The 21,634-nt window shown below is 41.3% G+C and overlaps 1 protein-coding gene across 12 annotated transcripts in view; it reads left to right on the top strand.

The window, feature by feature from the left end:
- Window positions 1-1,897: 1,897 nt before the first annotated feature.
- The window catches only part of MSANTD2 (Myb/SANT DNA binding domain containing 2), a 31,838-nt gene continuing 12,101 nt past the window's right edge, over window positions 1,898-21,634 (top strand). For 5 of the 12 annotated variants that reach the window (XR_013377060.1, XR_013377059.1, XM_077893989.1 and 2 more), the window contains exon 1: window positions 1,900-2,500. Coding sequence is in view for 8 of the 12 variants with exons in the window: in XM_077893989.1 (XP_077750115.1) it covers window positions 1,991-2,500 (510 nt within the window). In the remaining 4 variants the exon portion in view is untranslated. Of the gene's footprint in view, window positions 2,501-18,103; window positions 18,181-21,634 lie in introns of all 12 variants that reach the window. The other 7 variants (XR_013377057.1, XM_077893988.1, XR_013377061.1 and 4 more) reach the window with 6 other exon arrangements.

Genomic DNA, 21,634 nt, shown 5'->3' with positions numbered 1-21,634 from the left:
AAATAAAATCTTAAAAAAAGAAAGAAAGAAAGAAGAAAGAAAGAAAGAAAGAAAGAAAGAAAGAAAGAAAGAAAGAAAGAAAGAAAGAAAGAAAGAAAGAAAATTGGGCTGAGGCTGCAGATTGGAATTTGAAGCCAGGCATTGACTCTAGACTCTGTACTCTGAGGGACAAGATGGTGGAAGAGTAGGGTCCCTAAGTCACCTGTCCCCACCAAATTACCTAGATAACCTTCAAATCATCCTGAAAATCTACAAATTTGGTCTGAGAGTTAAAGAGAGAACAGCTGGAATGCTACAGTGAGAAGAGTTCGCGCTTCTATCAAGATAGACTCTGTACTCTTTATTTTTTTATTTTTTATTTATTTATTTTTTAGACTCTGCACTCTTAACCAAGTTGCTTGACTCTATCTTTTTTTCTGAGAAAAAGAGGAAAAGAGAGCATAAGTTCTGGAACTTCTTTATGACTTCTCATACTGGTAACTTAAAACTATGACAGCCCCGTAATGTGAAATTGAGAGTCCCCTCCTCTACTTCATCCCTATTGCTCATTCTTTTTGGGTTTCTAACCCCATCACTCTATCTCCCAGGTGATTCTGAGTTTAAATGTAGCTGACCTCACCCCTTTTTTTTTTTTAAACCTAATGCATTTCTTTCTTTCTTTTTTTTAAACCTAATGCATTTTTTGCTTCCTTAAAAAACAAAATCTGTGTCTATCGCATGGCTTATTCATATTTGAAAAAAGTTCCGCTGAGGCTTTTAAGTTAGGGATCCAAGTTAAACAATTAGATTTTTGGCTTTGAAGAGCATTACCTTTCAGCTATGCATTGGAGTGGGCGTGCTAATGCTCTTTAAACTGCAGCACGATGGGACCCCTGGGTGACTCAGCGCCTGAGCATCTGCCTTGGGCCCAGGGCCTGATCCTGGAGCCCCGGGGTCAAGTCCCACATCGGGCTCCCAGCATGGAGCCTGCTTCTCCCTCTGCCTGTGTCTCTGCCTCTCTCTCTCTGTGTGTCTCTCACGATAAATAAATAAAATCTTAAAAAAAAAAAAAAAAAAGCAACACTTTGAGGGGTACTCAGGAACGGCTAATACACTAATTACTAGGGGCCACAGGAGCTGCCACAACTGAGTCTTCAATCTCCTTACACTCCAGAGTGTGAAATGCAGTTACGAGGCAACTTCCAAATGAGGGAGGATGGGGACTGGTTATTGGAAAGTAAGTTTCCGGGCCGGGCCTCCAGAGTCCGTAAAAGCGAATTTAAGCTGCAAACTCCAACACGCGACGAGGGCGCCTCACTTTCGTGCACACGGTCACACCCACCCAGGCTGCCTGCAAAGCTGAGCCCAACCGGAGGCAGCGCGGCTGCGGTTCCACCAGCGCGCAGGGCTTCCCTGCAAAGCCGCAGCGTACCAGGTCTAACCCTGGTCCTCGCTGCCTTTTTTTTTTTTTTTTTTTTTTTTAAGCCTCCCCCCAGAAATGCGCTCCTCCGGCCGGGGCGCTGGCAGGATGCGCCCTCCGCGGGTGCCCCCGGCGTGCGCCCCGGACGCCAGCCTCGGCACCCCGGGGCCGGCCCGGCGCGGGGCGAGGCCGGGCGGCGGGACGCGGCGGCGCGAGCGGGCCCAGCGGTCAAGTCCTCCTTAACTCCGGGCCCCCTCGCGGGCCGCCCCCCTCCTCCCGGGGGCTGAGATTGCGGAGGAAGTGGGAAGGCTGCAATCTGGTCTTCGCACCAGCGCCCTCATGCCCCCGCCCTTCTCCGCGGCGCGGGGCTGCGGCGCGCCTCACCCCCGCCCCCCGCCCCGGGAGAGGAGCGGGCGGCGCGGCAGGGCCCGCGGGCTCAGGCCGGCGGCAGCCGCCCGCCTCCGCCCCGCGGCGCGAGCCCGCAGCCGCCCGCCCACCGGCGAGCCAGGCCCCGGGGCAGCCCCGGAGACCGCGGCGGCCGGATGCGCGGGCGCGTCACTTCCGGGCGGTGCAGCGGCGGCCGCTTGGAAGATGGCTGCGCCCTGTGGCTCGGAGCTGCCCGCCAACTCGCCGCTAAAAATCCCGAAGATGGAGGTGCTCTCCCCGGCTTCTCCTGGTGGCCTGAGCGACGGGAATCCATCGCTGTCCGACCCTTCCACGCCTCGGGGTGCCTCCCCGCTCGGGCCGGGCAGTGCGGCGGGCTCGGGGGCAGCGGCGTCCGGGGGTCTCGGGCTGGGGCTGGGGGGCCGCAGCGCCGCCTCGTCCTCGGTCTCCTTCTCCCCCGGCGGCGGCGGCGGCGGGGCCGCGGCAGCCGCCGCCGCCGCCTGCCGGGGCATGTCGTGGACGCCGGCCGAGACGAACGCGCTCATCGCAGTGTGGGGCAACGAGCGGCTGGTGGAGGCGCGGTACCAGCAGCTGGAGGGAGCCGGCACGGTGTTCGGCAGCAAGGCCCCGGGGCCAGCCATGTACGAGCGCGTGTCCCGGGCCCTGGCCGAGCTGGGCTACGAGCGGACCCCGTCCCAGTGCCGGGAGCGCATCAAGGTAACCGGCCGCCCGGCCTGGGGCAGCGAACCAGAGGCAGAGAGAAGGCGGGGAAGCGGGCCTCGGGGGCGGGGGCCGGTCCGAGCGCGGGGCTCCCCTCCGGGGCCCGGGGCGGGGGGGGGGGGCGCGGGCGATTCGCATCTCCTCCGCCTTTTTCTTCTCTCCCTGGGAAGGGGGCTTTTTTTTTTTCTTTTTTTTTTTTCTTTCTTTTTTTTTTTTTTTTCCTCTCTTCCCAGATGGCCGCCAGCCCGTAGGTTTCCTGAGTTTGAAGTTGGGCGTGCCTGCCGCCGCCCCTCTTTCTTGCCAATTGAGGATGTTCCTGCGCCTCCGAAGTTGGTAGTTTGCTCATTGTGCGCTGCGCGGCGGCCCCCGTGTGGCTGGCGCCTCTCGCCCCCACCGCCCGGGGCCCCTCGCTTTGTTCCAGGCTTACTGGCCCGGGGCGGGATCGAGGAAGGGGTAGAGGAGGGGGGGGCCGGCGAGCCCCCAGTTTAGGAATTTTCAAACGAGTGGCAGTGCAGAGCCCTGCAGAAAAGCGCCTTTGGACGGCTGGCCTTTGTGTCCGTCGCCTTGCTTTCTAACTTGAGCTTCGAAGGACGAGTAAGCCTCGAGATGCTTTGGAGAATTGGAAAGGCTCGATCGCAGTCAGAGAGCGTATTGTTACCGCGGAGTCAGGGGCGCAGTGAAAGTTAGCCTGCCTGAGGGTCGGTCTGGAATTTGTGGAGTGTGGATGCCTCCAGAGTTAGATTGGCTTGAGGCCCTGCTGTGTTTCTGACCAAGCTCCTTCGTGGAAGCCAGTTTTCCCCCTGCTGTAGTTACTGTGCCGGATGTGGTGACGAGTAAAGCTCTCAGTGTGTGCATCTGGCCATTATCTCTGTGTTATCTGAATGTTTAAATATAGAGGCTTAATTCGGGCTAGACATTTTTTTTTAAATTATCAGCCAGGTTATCTTTTTGCTGTTTCTATTGACTTTTAATGTAGGCTTTCCGATTTGTATTATTGGCAGCTAGGAAGTTTTTGTTTTTGGGGTAAGCTGGTTCCCCTCATCATAGTGTCTGCTGAAAGGTTGTATTAGGATTCTTTCTCCCAGTTGTCAGTGAACTACTTCTTGTTAATAATAGTCATAGTTAATCTGTGTACTTCTTTTCTGATAGGGATGGCACTTTTTTTTTTTTTTTTTTGAACTCCCTCGGGAGGGAAGGGGGCTAAAAAACCCAGTGAGTACAAAGGCAATCACTCTAAAGTTGGAGATGGCTCCAAAGTTGAGGAGATCTTGGCTCAAGTAATGTTCATCCTGGGGCGATGTTGCTTAGAAAATTTGGGCCAGAAACTAAGATGTTTCAGACTTATTAACTGTTGTTCAAGGAATTCGGCACCCATTTGTCAATTACAAAATTGGTTTATTCGATAACATATACCTTTAGGTTTTCTTGTATCCCTTCTTCCTCTCCCCTCTTAACAAAAGTGTCATTAAAATCACAGTTTATAGACAGGACTAAAGTAGTAGCTAATAGTAGCCACTGTCTTCTGAATTTCATTCATTGTTGCATTAAAGAATAGAGTTATAAATTCGATTGCAAGATCATCAAGGTTAAATTTCTGGGGGAGTTTTTGCACTGTGTTGGTTAGCATCCACTCATGAACTTTTCTTGACTTTAGAAGCATACTTAGGCATTTTTACAAATGCCATTTTAGCGTAATCGATTTTTGTCCGTAGAAATTTCCCAATCAAACGGAAAAAATGTGCTATCAAAACCTCACTGAATTTAAATCTTTCCATAAAATTGTTTCTCAGATAACCAGGAACTATCTGTCTAGTTGGGTTGCATCTTTGTCCAGTTATGAGAACCATAACCTAAAGCAAAGAAAGGAGATTGAGCATCTCTGAAGAATTTTTAAAAGAGAATTTTTGAACAGATAAGACCTATTTTTGAACAGATAAGACCAAACTGACCTCAAGTTCTTAGAATATTTTGAGAATATGTTGATGGTGATCAACAGTTGTAGTTGACAAGGATGGCAGATAACTGTATTTGTGTTACACTCTCTACTTGTTAAATGATTTCCAACAAGGAACCAGATTTCTTAATGTCGGTCTTTCCTGCCAGAATTATAGGCTCAGTAGAGCAAGTTCTGGTTTCTTTTATTCATTGCTGTATCTCCAGTGCCTAGCACCTAGTAGACACTGGAGGTTACTAAATTTACCAAATAAAGTCTAGAAGGAGAAGTTTGGAACATATAGAAATCTAGATTAGTGTTCCTCAAACTTTAATTCAAAGACATAGGCTTTGAAACCCCATTTGAAACATTTTGCATTGAAAGCTAAGCTCTGTCCAGAAGACTTAGTATGAATGAGATCTTAAGCATACAAGCAAATGTTGTCACGGGGATCATAGCATAGCCTTACACAGTTTTGAGGTGGATGTCCAAGTAACCCAGAATATGTTTATGAAAATAAAAACACAACTTCAAAAAATTATCAGAGAATCTCAAATCCCTGAAAACAGATATTTAGATCCCAGTTTCAGAAAACCTATTTAGAATTTGTAATTCAGAAATCTCTTTCACTTTATTGTCTTGATGAGAACTGCAAAAAAAAAAAAAAAAAAAAAAAATCAATCTTTTTTGCTTTAGATTTTACAAAAGAGAAAAGCAGTGCAGGAAGATGTGGACCATGAGGAACTTCTTGTGCACGATATTGTGCTCCCTTAAATGTGGACTTGTGTCAGAGGCTCACAGATATCAAGGGATATCATGTGTCAATGAAATTTCTGGCGGAAATATTTATTAAAGCTCCATTATGAAAACTCCATAGTATCTTTTAAGTTTGAAAGGAGGGAAGAGATAGACAGTAACTTAGATTTTGTTCACGAAACTTTCCCTCAATCTTAGTTTCAGCATGTTAATGTAGCAGCCTTCCACCTCATCACAAGAAGGCATCAGAAAGCTGACCGCTAGCCCAGCCTGGCCACCTTTCTGAATAAACTGAAAGCACATTCCTTCCCTTTTCAGAACTGTGTTTGAGACTTCTTACCTATTAAAATTCTATTTTTTTTAAATTTATTTATTTTTATTTATTTATGATAGTCACACACAGAGAGAGAGAGGCAGAGACATAGGCAGAGGGAGAAGCAGTCTCCATGCACCAGGAGTCCAACGTGGGATTCGATCCCGGGTCTCCAGGATAACGCCCTGGGCCAAAGGCAGGCGCCAAACCGCTGCGCCACCCAGGGATCCCTAAAATTCCAAATTTTGAACTTAAGTAATGACTCTTGGATTTTGCTACCAGAGTACTATTTTTGAATACTGTCCAAGTGAATACATATATTTCTAAGTGCATAGGATTTTACCTTAAAGTCACATAGAACCATTTGTTTATTGCTGTAAAGAGTTTCATTTTAAAGTCTGACATGTCCTATTATTAGTATTTGTTCAGTCAGTTGGATGAAATGGATGTGTTTGAGACTGACTGCCTCACTCCACAGATTATTGTTTGGTTCTGAAGTGTTTTTTTGCATTTGTTTGTTTGTTTGTTTGCCAGAAGGAAATTTGCCCACTAACAATTGCAGTCTAATTTTAGAGTCAGATAAATAGTGAGGTGATTTTCTGTCTGGTCCATGTATGACTTATCTCCTAAAGGCCTTTTTTCCCTGTTTCCATCTACCAGATACATCACTGCTTACTATATGCAGGGCTGTATGCTAGATGTTAGGATGAATTAAAAAATTGTAATATACATTCCAGAGCTTACACGGCAGTTGAAGTCTGTACACACATCAAAGAGTTAAAAAGCTCTCCAACACAAGGGATGGTATGTGATGGCAGTATTTGATTAAGTGTCATATGACTAAAGCAGACAATAAGTGTGATGACTTCAAAGGAGGGAAAGATCTCATCACAGTCCATACTGTAGTAGTTGAAAGATCCATCTAGACTTGGCATTCATGAAAGCATTCACTTCTGAGCCAGATGCTGTATTCACACTTCAGTCAGTTAATCTGATGCACTGCAAAACTCATTCTCAAGTCCCAGATTTTTGGGTGTTCTCCAAATATTTGCCTCTTGAGAGTTGGCTTTATGTCTTTGAAACAGATGTGTACTTCTTGCTCTGCCTTGAGATGAAATGCAAGGTGATTGTATGACCTAAAAAGCTTGTCTTTGCTGGACCAATATGGGTTGTTCATCAAATTTAAACGTGGTCAGGAGCCTTCTGCCTGGCAAGCAAAAATGGTTATTTTTTAAGGGATATTGCTTAGATTTAGTCATCAGTAATTTTTAAAATCTGTAGAATAAATTTCATACTTTAACAGATAAATTACGTATAGTACATTTGGTCTTTCATTTTAGCACTCAAGCCTTGTCATTATTTGTTTGCGAGAACCCATAGGCTAAAGATGACTTGGAGCCCGAAGCTAGATACCTTTGTTCCTGTGTAAGCATTTTAACAGACTCCACCCATCTCTGAGGACTTTTCTCTGGTGTCTGCAGCCCAGACGGTCCCTCTGTATTATCACTGAAAGATTTCCAAGATATATGGTATACCAGTCAAATAGTTTGTAAGGAAGATTTAGTCAGGTTTGTTGGGTTCCATTTTTTTTAGATATTCCTTTTCTGTTATTGCCATGCCACTGTCACCCAGAAACTTGTGTGTTCCAGAATGTTTGCCGGCTTGTGAATCTGATACAGGCCTGGTGTGTGTCTTAAAAGACCAGACCATCTTAGACTATTGACCATATACGTAGAGTCTTTCAGTTTAGGAGGTAAGGGTCTAATGAGCACATGTTAAAACTTTTGATGAATAGGCTTCCAAGTCTGTTTCTTGGCATTTTGGGAAATCTAGTGAAGAGTGGAATGAAATTATTATGGACACTTCATGAAGAAGATGTGTAAAAGGAAAAGGGAGTTTAGAAAGCACATAGTACAAAGAGTGCTGTTTACGATCATGGAAATGTTCTATATCTAATGCAGTTCAGTGCGACAGCCACCAATCTCTTATAGTTGTTGAGACGTTGGAATGTGGTGGTTAATGTGCCCAAGGAACTGAATTTTAAATTTTGTTTTGTTTTAATTTTTTTTATTTTAAAGATTTTATTTTATTGTTTATTCATGAGAGACACACAGAGAGAGACAGAGACACAGGCAGAGGGAGAAGCAGGCTCCAGGCAGGGAACCTGATGCGGGACTTCATCCCGGGACTCCAGGATCACGCCCTGGGCTGAAGGCAGGCGCTAAATCACTGAGCCACCCAGGAATCCCCAAGAATCTCAAGAGATATTCCCCCAGGAATCTCAAGAGAGAGAGAGTGTGAGGGGGAAGGAACAGAGGGAGAGGGAGAAGCAGGCTCCATGCTTAGTGCAGAGCTCAGCATGGGGCTCTGTCTCCCCACCCTGAGATCATGACCTGAGCTGACATTAAGAGTTAAGACACTTAGCTGAACTACCCAGGCACCCCTTTAATTATTTTAATTTTAAATTATAAATGCCACATGTGGCTAGTGGCTACTATATTGAACAGTGTCCATAAAAAGTTATTTAGAGTCCTAAAGAAGTCTGTTTTATGAAACAATTCTCTTAGCTACATACTCAAACTTTTAGGGGAAGCTCAAAGTTCCCTTTTCTTGCCCTCCTTGTCACTTTATTCCTGTGTTAGAGGAACCTTGATAGAAGTCAAGAAAAATGGTCCATGTACTAGGGAGGAAGAGCTTTTAGTGCAAGGAATAAAGTGCTGTAACTGCAGTTGGCTGGGGCAGAGAGTGTCATATTCTTGGTTCTCTAGGATGATGACATCTGATAGAAGTTTCTTGTGATACGAGTGTCCTATTGTCTGTATGCCCATCTGTCACTGTGCAATAACCACTAGCCATAGCTGGTTACTGAACACTTGAACGGGGCTAGTGTAACTGTGTGAAATGAAATTTTTAAAATTTTATTTAATTTTAATTAAATTTAAATAGTCCTATGTATGTAACCACTGGCTATTGGCCAGAACAGCTTTGGAATAACGGTATTCGAGCTTCTTTGTTTATGTACTCCCAAACGAGTTCTTGTACTCTCTTGAATATTTTAAAACTGACATTACAATTTTTTCATTATATATGAAAGTTTACAGGAAGTTAATAGGATATAGGAAATAGTAAATCTAGTATGAGATGAACAAGTTGAGGATTGGCTGTAAACTTAGTAATGTACTCTGAATCTGAAAAATCCATGCAAAATTCATATCTGTAGATTCTATCAAAGTGCATCTTGAAAATGTTGATAGACAATATTCCATTTACATTTAAAAGAAACAATATCACTAGCCTATTTTGCTTTGGTTATTCTAAATTAAAAGCCAAGCTTTACACCTAAGAAATGCCAGGAATCTCTAATGTTTTAAGGTGCCTTGATTAATCATTAAAGGAAGAGTAGAGATATCCCAGTAGGGAGGCCACTGCTTTAGAACTCTGAGCCTCTTTCTTTCTTTTTCTTTCTTTCTTTCTTTCTTTCTTTCTTTCTTTCTTTCTTTCTTTCTTTCTTTCTTTCTTTCTTTCTTTCTTTCTCTTTCTTTCTTCCTTTCTTTCTTTCTTCCTTTCTTCCTTTCTTCCTTTCTTCCTTTCTTCCTTTCTTCCTTTCTTCCTTTCTTTCTTTCTTTCTTTCTTTCCAGATATAGTGGGACTGGGCCATTAGATTCCATTGCCCTTAGGAAACAGGAGAAAGGTGTGGAGCTTAACTCTTGGCTAAAGTCCAAGAATCTTTGGGAGGATTTGGAGATCTTGCCCATTCCCTTTCATCAGATTCAATTGACAGATTGATCACAGGGTTTCTCCAAATACTAAAGTCTGAAATAAGGACTTGATATTTTTTTTATTATTCACACGCAAATATTTGAGTACCTTGCCTGTTAGGCCCTAGAAATGCAGCAGGGTACCATCTACCACTGAGTGTCCACCTTCCAGCGATGGTGGCAGATTAGTAAACCATCAATTACAGTATTGTGATCAAGGTCTGTGTAGCATGTTGACATTATGTTCATTGTGCTTCAGATGCACACAGCAAAGGCCCAGGAGGGTATCTTGGGATCATAGCCTCTCAGGAGGTGGATCTTGAAGGTAACGTGGGACTGGACTGAGAAGGAAGAGAGAGATGAGCAGTTGGGGTAAAAGACCAAAGACAGCATAACCTAAGACACTGAAAACTACAAATATGGTAAAATATTTTTTGTTCAAGAATCCTAAACTGAAAACACCTAAACGCTGTAGTTCCAAAAAATTCATAAGTGATAAGCTGTTTAGAAGTCACGCCACGCATGGCATTTGATGAAGGTATGACTTAGAATCTACCATTGACTAGTTGGTGTCTTAAAGGACCAAGAATGGGGTGGAGCAGGTAGTTTTGGAATAACAGTAGAGTGGGATACCAATTCTAGACAATTTTATGTTTTGATGAATAACCTTTCTGTAGTGTTAGATTGTAGTTGTGCAGATATCTATTATATATTTCATTCTTTTTAAAGATTTTATTTATTTATTCATGAGAGACACACAGAGAAAGAGAGAGGCTGAGACAGAGGGAGAAGCAGGCTCCATGCAAGGAGCCCGACGGACCTGATCCCGGATCCCCAGGATCACACCCTGGGCTGCAGGCGGCGCTAAACCGCTTCGCCACCGGGGCTGCCCTATATATTTCATTCTTATATAGAAAAACCAGAGCAGTGCATCTTTTTTTTTTTTTTTTTTAAGATTTTATTTATTTACTCATGAGAGACACACACACACAGAGAGAGAGAGAGAGAGAGAGAGAGAGAGAGGTAGAGACATAGGCAGAGGGAGAAGTAGGCTCCATGCAGGGAGCCCGATGTGGGACTCGATCCCGGGACTCCAGGATCACACCCTGAGCCAAAGGCAGATGGGGGTGCCCGCTCCCACTGGTACTGGGCAGCTGGCTTACTCCTTGGGGACTGGCAGCTCAGGGTCACATTGGTCCCCATGCAGGGCACGCCCAGGAGGCGACAGGAGGGAGGAGTTGGAGGAACTAGAGCAGGGAGATGGGTTAAAAACTCAAACCCAAGGGAAAATAGACCCCTGCCATCCCCACCCCCAAAATGTTCCCTGTACCCCCCTCCTCCAACCTCAACACTCTGCCATTTGGGAGAGAGACCTGCCTGTCCCCCCCTCCCCCCATGGGGAAGGTTTGCAAAGTGTACTTCACACTCACCCAGCACACTGAGTTCTAAGTTTTGCTGCCATGGCTCCTATTTTTGCCTTCATGGTCTTGCACATTCACAGAGCAGCGGTAGGACCCAGAGTCTTTCTCCCGGAGGCCCTGCAGCCGCAGGGACACATTCTGGGAGGGCATGGAGTAGACCAGGGATACCCTAGATTTGCTTGATGTGGCCCTACTGATGTACGCCAACACCTGGTGGGGAGCACAACGCCTCCCCATTATTCCGTGTGTGCCCTGTGCCCACAGGCTCAGCTGACCCGCCTCCCCCACGCTGGCAGTCTTCAAGTGCTCCTCCCTGTACTCATCCCTCTACCCTGTACCAGCTCCTCATTCACCTGCTGTCTCTCTAGCCTCCCTCTCTCTGCCCCTGGGTCCTCTTCCAACAACAGTTCTTGACCCCCTATGCTTTGTCTCTTCATCTCCCATTTGGCATGTTTAGAAAGGTGGTCATAACCTACTAAAATTGATTTCCCAACCCACTAATGGGCCCTAACCTGCAGTTAGATAAAAGATTAGAAGATATTGGTGTGAGATCAAGGTTTTTAAGTCATTGTGTTCTTTTAGATTTAAGGTGTCAGAACTTCAGAAATATCATAATTTGGAACAGGTTGTATCCCAGGCATTCTGGTGAAATGTTTTATACTATGTAGTTCTAGATAGCCTGAGCCTAGGGTTTGAGAGAAGAAGGTGGAAGGAGATGGGAAGTGATAAGAAATGAGATTGGAGACATAAACAAGAGGTGAGATGATGAACCAAGGAGTTTAGACTTTACCCTAATCATCAAAGAGCTGTAAGATGGGGAGTGGACATGGTTAGTGTTAGGTTTTAGTACTGGCTGTGATGTGGAAATGAGTTGGAAAGGATGAGACTTAGAAGCGCAAAGACCATTCAGAGGCTTCTTGCAGTAAGCTTGACAAGAAGTGCGATGAAAACAAGACAGTAGATTTCAGATATACCCAAATCAGAGGGGTTGATTGGGGAATCTGAAAATTCTAATCTGTAGGGTTTGATAGATCTTAACCGGTCACAGCTTCTACCCACTTACACAGGATTCTTTGTTGCAGTCCTCAAAGATTGTCACAGTGCTTCGTAACCTCAGTTTTTAGAGTTGGTTCTAGAACCCATCTAAAACACCATTTTAGCACAGTCCTGTTACCTCTAGGATGTACTCTGGAGTCTCTTGGATTCTGATCTCTATGATTTTCAGAAGTAATGATACTGCCTTTTTATTTTTTCCTCTTTTCTAACATTACCAAAGGGCAAGGACTAAAGTCACGTCTCCAATTTCAGATGTTAATTGTCATACAGGTACTCTGAAGTATGTTCATGTCAGATAGAATAGCAATTTCCCCCCCTTTATGAAGGTCACATCTGTGTATCAAAAAGGTTTCAAAATAGGAAAAATGTCAAAAACAAAGACCAGTACCACAAAGAGCTTTAGTTTTAAACGATTGTTAGGGTTGCTGTGATTATTAGGTACTCTCTAATCTTATTTCTGTTGTGGGGCCCATGCAGTGTGTTTGTCTGCCTGATATTGACCATTGCAAAAACTTTATTCAGTGTTCAGAATGAGTGCTTAATGAATCTGTGCCTGGTATGCATATGTTATAAATTATCTGGAGTTTGTAATCTATACGGAGTCTTCCCCCTACTGTTCTGAATCACTGGAAAATGTCTGCATATTGGAAAAAAGGCATGTATTTAAGTCTGTTTTAATTCTTAACTTATTGTAGTTGAGAGTCCTTGAGCCAGTGGAAAAACTTTTTTTTTTTCTCTCGGCACTAATCAAGTGAGTTTTATCTTGTCACTTAGCGGGATGTATTGTTATTCCTTAGTAAAATACAAACCTGTGTTTATTCTCAGACTTTAGGAATAACAGCCATCATTTTATTTTTATATATGTGTTCTTGGCTATATTCATAAATTACATATTTTGAGCTACCAAGTAATACTTCATTCTATACAAATTGATGCAGTAGAATGGAAGTTATTTACTTAGATATGTTTTCTAGTTGCATTTTCTCAGCCTGTGTAAGTCTATTTTGTTGTAATAGCCTGAAGTTTTGAAACTCACTATATTGTTTCTCTAATATCTACCTTCAGATTTCTTCATTTATTTGAATAAGTCAATTATGTTTGTAATTGATACTAATAAAACCAGAATAAAGTTCATATCTTCAAAAACTGCTTTTATTATTATTATTTTAAATTTACAGATACTTTCTCTAAATGGAAGGAGCTGGTTTATGATTTAGAAAGAAGAGTGTGATAGGTCAAAAAGAATCTCAACCTTATATTTGATCTCTCAATTACCATATAAAATGTTAGGGAATTTTTATTCATTCATTCATTCATTCATTCGTTTAGTAAAAAATCCGGTGAGCTGCTTCTGCATGCCAGGCACTGATTTAGGTGCTAGAAATACAAAATCGAAAAAAACCAAACAAACCCTCCCTCTTTGAAGAGCTTACATTCTAATAGAAACCAATATGATATTTTAAATATGCAATTCAAAACAAATAGCACAAAAGAAAGAAGGCCACTCAAATATGATATTAATAGATATCAGTCTTATTGACCTTATAACATTTGAGCTCTTTATTTTTTCCCTTAAGTAAGCTCCCCATCCAACATGGGGCTTGAACTCACTGAGATCTGGAGTCACATGCTCTGCTGACCACCAAGCCAGCCAGGCGCCCGGGAATGTTTGAGCTCTTATCTTTCATTGTATGTTAGCCATAGAGGTTCAGTTTGCCTTTTCTTTATTAACAAGAGTTACATGATTTTATATTATACCTTTTTATTGTGATATGTCCACTCAGGTCACTGAGGTTTGCCCCATCAAGCAGCAAAGTGCAACATTGTTAATATTCATTCAGTCATTAGATAATGAGCACCCCTGTTTAGTCTTCAGCATAATCAGGTAATGTCCCTTCTCTCTTTTGCGATTAGGAGACATGGTTAATAGTTGGACTTTGAGGGATCAGAGTTGTGCCTGTTCTAGAACAGTATAAAATAATATTTTTCCTTTGTAAACCACATTACAGAATTAAGAAAAATCAGTGGGGAAGTTTTAACTTCATGGTAGCATGATTAATTACATACCTATGACATGTTATTTTTCAAGAAGTGGTGAAACTGATTTTTTTTTTAAGATTTATTTATTTATTTGAGGAAGGGGGCAGGGAAGTGGCAGAGGGAGAGAATAGTCAAGCAGGCTCCCACTGAACATGGAGCCGAAAGTGGGGTGAGATCAGGACCTGAGCCAAATCCAAGAATTGGACGCTTAACTGACTGAGCCACCCAGGAGCCCCATGATTTTAATTCCAGTAAATTTCCATGCGCCAAAACAGGAATGAGAGATCCACATGCTTTTTTCCCCTATCGAACTCAAGGAAAATTTATGGGTCATCCATACTTACTATTTGATTCATGCTGTTCGTCTGCCTACTGGTTCTCATATGCAGGTTGCCCAATGAGTGAGGCCTATTCCTGTGGTTAGTTAGGATTCCTTTTCTCCCCTTTTCTTTATATGTCAGTGTTAGTCACCATATTCTTGCCAAGACTACAGACCTTTGAAAATAGTTAAATGATTGGCCTTTATATATAAAGAGGAAATACAAGCAAAAAGTTAAAGGAGCTATACTAGTATAATCAGGTGTTTCTGAAACTTGAAAAATCTGAAGCATGCTTATACAACAATGTTACTTAATATGTAACAAACCTAAATCTAGGTATAACATTTACAGATCTCCTTTGTAATCAAAAATAACTTTAAATTACTTTTACATACCAATAAAACTAAAAATGAGAAAATCAAGCTAGCAATCCTTTAACATCAGATGAGGTGGTTTAGTTGAAACTTACTTCCAGACAAAATTCTGATACTAACTGCTACAGTTTGTTGTTCCTGCCATGTGCTTTGTGATAAAATTTTGGGGCTTTCTTTACTTAAACTAACCTTTATTTATAAGTGGTCTCCATGTGGTATGACTGTCATTTTTGTTATAATGAACATTTACTGAGTACAAGCTATTAGGTAGACACGGTTTTAAGTGCTCTGTTTGCATTTTTCATTGAACACTCACAACAAATCTATGATGGAGGTACTGTTATTAGCCCCACCAAACAGATGGAGAAATTGAGGCACAGTGAGATTAATTCATTTAATGTCACAGAGCTAGCAGGTGGTGAAGTTAGACTGAGCAGTCTATCTCCATGCTCTTAACCACTTGTTTCTGTTCCCCCTTTATGAATCATCAGCCCACCTTTTATAAATGTTAACAATGGAAGTAAGTTTTTGGCAACAGTGTGATCATAAACAATCAAATGCAATAGCCAAAACACATAGCAACACAGATGGATGTTATTATGCTCATACATGTTACTTATCACGGAAGGAAAACAGAAGTTTTCAAATCCTTGCAGATAATTCATGGTGTCCTGAGATTATAAGCACAGTGAAAAAGATCTGATTTGGAAGTCTCAAGAAAGACAACAGGTGTTGAAACATAAATAAGGCTTTTATTGTTAAAGACTCAGTTTGCTCAAATCTTTATATAAATGATGATATTTATTGAACTACCAACTTCTCTTAAAGGAAGTAAGTTTGAACTGCAGAAGGATTTAAAGGTAGAATTACTTTTTGGCAGTAAAAGCAGGTAAGGATGTGGCTTACCGAAAAGAGGCCATGGAATGTCCATTACCTAAGCTGCCATCGTTCACCTAATATGTAAATGGTTTACTCTTCTTAGAGATGATGAGGATGAGATGGGCTGTTTGTAATATATAATGTAAATGTGCCCCCCCAAAGTATATATGCATATGAAGAAAGCTAAAAACAAAATAAATAGGAGAGTGCAGGGAGTAACCCACATGAATATGGTTACTTCTGCTAAATATTAAAATGAGCTCTGAAAAAATAAAATAAAATGAGCTCTGTATAAACATCCTGGCAATTATGGCAAAAAGGTAAACACCATGACTTTCTATACTTTTCAATGTCTACCGAAGAGGGGAACACCAGATCTTAGCTTTGAAACCGAAATTTATGTTAACGAGGTTCTGATAGTGACCTTGGATAAGCTCTTACCTTTCCCTTAGTTCACGATTTAGTTAAATAAGGATATATCACAAATCTTTCATATACATGGGATACACTCTCCAGACCCCTCCAGGAATAAGATGCTAATCTGCCCGCCCCCACACCTGGACAAATAACTGGCCAGGGCTTCCAGTTGAATTCCTGGAAGGAAGTTCCCTTAGCCCAAGGGAGCTACCTCTCCCAAGGTTAGACTCCCTCTCCAGGGGCAGCCTGAATCCAGTGGCTGGTCAGTGCTGAAATTCAACATACAGCCACCTTGCCCCAGTTCAGGACAACTCTGAAGGGTCATCCCGGTTGCCACATGTCACTTTGGGTTAGCCAAGGCCTCTGTTGCAGCCGTATCTTATTTCAACTTTGTCTGCCCAACCCTATTCCGGTCAGTCTCTTAGAGGTGTTTTCAAGAGCCTTCCTCAGTGAGCCTGCTGCATGGACTCCGCAGGCTATTTCCTAGGACCCTCTCTTTTAGCAGTAAAAATTAGGAATAATAAATATAAACTGCTTAGTTCAAATCTCAGCACACAGTAGGCACTGAGAGAAGTGGTAGTTACGGTTTTTACCTTCATTGCACAGGACATTGAGCCACATATGGAAAATGTTTGATTTTTGTAGACTACATTTTTCATATGGCCATTGCTTTTAGCAATCCTCATAAAGGTAAGAATAAAATATAAAAATACAGCCAAATGAGCTATAAAAAGTGTTTATGATTACCTGAATTTCTTTCTAACAACTTCCTATATAAGTTCAGGTTGCCCAAGGACAGATGCATAAACTTAAAACATGCTTATTTTCAGGTTTTTCATGGGATATCTGTCAGCATATGAAGATGTGTTCTTTTCATGCATTTATGATCTGTAGTTTATACCATGTAAATGCAAAAAACCCACTATTTTTTGAAGTACTGTTGACTTTTGAACAACATAAGGGTTAAGGACACCTAACAGTCAAAAATCTGGTTATAACTTTTGACTCCCCTAAAACTTAACTACTAATAACCTGCTGTTGACTGGAAGACTTACTGATGATATGAGCAATTAACATATTTTTTGTGTTATATGTATTATATATTGTATTCTTAAAATAAGCTAGAGAAAAGAATGGTAAGACAATCATAAAGGAAAATATATTTACAGTAATGTAATTGAAAAAATTCACGTGTAAGTGGACCCTTGTAGTTCAAATTTGTGTTGTTCAAGGGTCAACTTTAATTCAGTATTTACCCCCTTTTTTGTTTTTTAATATTTTATTTCTTTATTCATGACAGACGCACAGAGAGAGGCAGAGACACAGGCAGACAGAGAAGCAGGCCCCATGCAGGGAGCCTGATGTGGGACTCTATCCCAGGACTCCAGGATAACGCCCTGGGCTGAAGGCAGGTGCTAAACCACTGAGCCACCCAAGGATCCCCAGTATTTACCCTTTTTAAAACAATTGACTGAATCTCGTCCCAGATTCAGTCAGGACTAATGCTTGTACCCAGATACCTTGATGGAGGATTTCTAATAACCTTATTTCTTCCATGATTTTGTCTAGATGTCACAACCAAAGATGTAAAATTTACTAATGGAAAGAATTTGTATTATAGATTATCTTTGCATAATAGATGGTAGTTTTTAGTTAGAAAAGAACTACAAAACTTTCATGGTTCACATGAAAGGAATGAGGTGGCCATTGGGGGAGGCGAACTGCTTTGCACCATTTCCCTTCTAAACACTGGTCTCATTGCTGGTAGAAAGTACCCTTTGTTTGGGGAGCAGGACAGCATTGTAATGGTAAAGCTGTGTGAGGTATTTTTGTAATGTGCACGTGTGTGTGTTTGCATGTGTAGTTTTTAATTGTTAGACATGGTTGATTATGGACCAATTAGTGTGCAGTGTGGGATGTTGGTGTGGGAGGCCTTTACAGATGAATGATTCTCCCCTACTATCCTAGAAATATTTTAGATAATTCTCTTGAGTGTTTAGTTCTCACATATTAATAGAAGTTAACATTTTAAATATCATCTGAATACCACTTTGAGGTGATGCCCCCGGGTGTGAATTACTAAGAAAAAAGACTTAACAGAGATGCTAATGTAGTAACTTCAGAAGTGATGTAGGAGGTCAGATGAAAATAACCTAATCCAGGTTAATTCTTTGCCAAACAACTGATTTTTCCCCCATTTGGATGCCGAAGAAGTTCTAGGCAAATAGTGGTATGTGACTGTCTTGACTCTTAACTATCTGTTGCTGCTTGTGTCTGAAATAGTTAAGCAGTTCGGTAAGCCCTAATATTTTGACCTGTCTTGTTCTAAATAGAGAAGCACTTGAGGATTTCACGCCTAGAAGGATTCTTGTATCCCAGAGAAGCCCTTAAACATGACTACACTTACTAGGTATGGCTTGTACAGTGTTGCCACCAATAGGAGATATTGTATGAGCACCCTTATGATTTACCAACGGTATAGGGTTAAAAACTTTATGGTCATATGAATATAGTTTCTTGAGCAATGGAAGATGTTTGTTTTTGACAATTGGTATTATCCTCCTTGAGGGTTTTTCTGCATAGTCTGAATGGATAGGACCCTCACCTGCTAGCATGGAGGAACTAGGAAACTTAGAAGAGTTGATACTCAGAATCAAAATTTCCTGCATTATTTGTTCTACGCAAGACTCTCTCCCTCATGAAGACAGTACTTTTATAGACACAAAAGTGAGTCATTCATAGCCAGATTTGGAATGCGGTGTGAGCTGATAAAATCAATCCTGGACAGTTCCCTACAGAGACTGGGGCTCCAGCGAGGTAAGATCTCTTGGTTTCTGGTGGTCGTTCTTCCGTTTGACCCAATCAGAATCCAGGGAACAGTTGAGTCTTTTTTCCTTTTCTATCTTTGACAGAATTCTACTTTATATCCTTGAATATTATATTATATAATTTGTAAGGCATAAGTAATAATAATATTTGGACAGAGTGACAGAGCTCTCTTTGGTGAGTGACCCCACCCAAGGAAAAATATAAACCAGAATGGTAGATATTTTTAAAATAGCCCTTGCCCTCTGCAGTTATTCCTTTTGTTACAGAGGGAGTTTGCTTTGCTAATTATAGCTGTATTTGTGTTTCATACCCTTTTTTGCTCCTGCTTTTTTCAAGTAGGAGCCTTACCTACCTTGGAGTTATCGATTCTATAAAGATAATAGACCATAGTGGTTATACAGGGAGTTTCCTGTTTTCTTCGCCAGGAAAAAAATAATCCTGCTAGTGGTTTACAATGTAGAAATTACCCTAATTCATTTACCTAATAAATATATATACACACATAAATATATAGCTCTTATGTGATAGGCAGTATTCTGGGCTCAGGGAAACTGTGAACTAGGCAGACATAATTCCTACCTCACAGAGTTTATGATCTAGGGGAATATTCTCTTAGGGAACATTCACATTATGTGAGTGGCATTTGGGACTTTTTTTTTTTTTTGACCAAATCCCTTTTGAAGGAATACCTATTTGTCTTGGGTCCTTGGCTTCTCATTTGTCAAGTGAGGAAGGTGAACTAACATAATCTGAGGTTCTTTTCCATTCAAAATGCCCATAATATTTTGGAAGCTGAAACCTTGCTCTTTGCTCTTGGAGCTTTTGGCAGCTCCATTCACCCACGAGATTATCCCGCAAGGATGGTGATATACAGATAATAAATAGTATCAAGTGCTCCAGTGAGTTAAGGACAAAGTTTGAGGGTAATTTTCTTAGTAATTAAGACATCGATGACCATGATATGAATGATTTCAGCAGAATGATATATCAGACTTAGTCCCCTTGGGTTAAGGACTAATTAGTGTAGACATTGCCTATTCCTTTGAGACCCTTTGGTCTTTAGAAAGTATTAAAATGGGAAGATGCTAAAGCTTAGCCATTGTGGCTACTAAGGAAAGTAGTCAAGACTTTCTTTCCTATACTTGTTTCTAGATGGTGAATTTCCCTGTTGTAAGTTGTTACCTTATGTAGTTTATCTAGCATCTGTATTGGTAAGTGAATCAGATAATGAATGATCATATATTATGTGATTCAATTGGAACAGATAATTGGCATAATTTATGAATCATTTAATATTGCCTGATTGCCACTTCAGAAAAAAGATTTCCTCCCTAGCAGGTGGGGAAAAAGTGCTATATTTTTGTGATAAGTAAATTGTTATCCTTATATGTTTTTACTGCTAGAAATCGTTTCTTTCAAAAAGCAGGAGATTTTGACTAATTTACCTCCTGAAGGAAATATTAATGCTGCCTTATCTAAATGAACAGGATACGGAGCAAACTGATTAAATTGTACTTAAACTGGTTGTCCCAATTTTTAGAATCTCTTATAAAACCTAATACACAAATTAAGTCTGCCTTGTTTTAGGACTTCCAACTAATACCTGATGTATTTTATGGAAGAAACAACAACATGGTATAGAGCAGTTTCTGAACGTGAGGTTCTTGTATGGGCTTTTCAGAGAGTTGTGTTCCCCTTAAAATTGTATAGAACAGTTTTATATGTGTGTTTTTCTGGGAAGGGGATCCATGACCCAAAAAAGTTAAGAACCTCTATTCTGGAGAGGAAAAAGAAAAAGAAAATTTAAGAAAAAAAATATCTTTCACTTGCCAAAACCTCCCCTGTAGCGCTAAGGACTGGGGGAGTGTGAAACAAGTGCTATATTTTTGGTTTTGGTTTTGATTTGTTGGGATTTAGAGTTGCTTGGTTTTAAAGGATTTAGGTGCCTGGCAAATCAGTTTGCCAGATTTTGATATATTGGAGAACCTAAGAAAATAGGTAGTAAAACTTCTGCTGGCCCCAGATGGATTGTGCCTCCAGTGGCTTCCTAATCATTAGTCACAGCTCTGTGTAATATACACACATATGCAGTGATATATGCTGTACTCATAATATCCCTCTTACTGTGTGCAGAAATGTGTTTATTTACTCATGTCTCCTCTTTCAGGTTTTTAAAAATTTTCCACCTTTTGTGCTCACAGTAAGAAACTAAAGCTAGCTAAAGAAATTTTGACTCTCTCTACAAGATATTGCAATAAATTCAGTGATTTTGTTGTTGTTGTTGTTGCCTCATTAACTAAGAGCAACTAGTTGTAACAGTTACAATAAAGCAATAAATTATTTAAGAATTTATTTACTTATTTGAGAGAGAGAGAATGTGAGTACAAGTTGGGAGAGGCCCAGAAGGAGAAGCAGGCTCCCCGCTGAGCCGAAAGCCTGATGTGGGGCTCAATCCCAGGAGATCATGACCTGAGCCAAAGGCAAACGCTTAACCAACTGAGCCACCCAGGTTCTCCAAAAGCAGTAACTTTATTGTATTTATTATTTTTAAAATTATTTATTTATTTATTTATTTATTTATTTATTTATTTATTTATAACAGAGAGAGAGAGAGACAGAGACAGAGACAGAGACATAGGCTCCCTATGTCTGGGGACATAGGAATCAGGGGAGCCTGATTCAGGACTTGATCCCAGGACCAGATGCTCAACCACTGAGAGACCCAGGTGCCCCTAAAGCAGTAACTTTAAAGGAAGAAAGAAGATAGATATATTTCACAAAGACTTTTTTGCTACAAAATACACATCTTAGGCTGAGGTGTTGTTTTTAACACTTTTATAAACAATTAGTCATTGGAGATTTGCCCCCAGGATAATTTCCCCTATCTCTTGTGAAATATGTGATTTTTAAGACTTGGACTGTAAATAAGTATATTCTTTATGTAATCATTGGGGTTAAAAAAGTCTCAAATTTATATTTAGTTGCCAGAGGGTTAAGATCAACTATGTAATCCATTCCTAGGATGTCCAATTTGA

The sequence above is a fragment of the Canis aureus genome, chromosome 3 (assembly GCF_053574225.1).
Source record: "Canis aureus isolate CA01 chromosome 3, VMU_Caureus_v.1.0, whole genome shotgun sequence".
NCBI classification, from domain to species: Eukaryota; Metazoa; Chordata; class Mammalia; order Carnivora; family Canidae; genus Canis; species Canis aureus.
The sequence above is the reverse complement of the archived record's forward strand: the minus strand, read 5'-3'. Positions and strand labels throughout refer to the sequence as shown.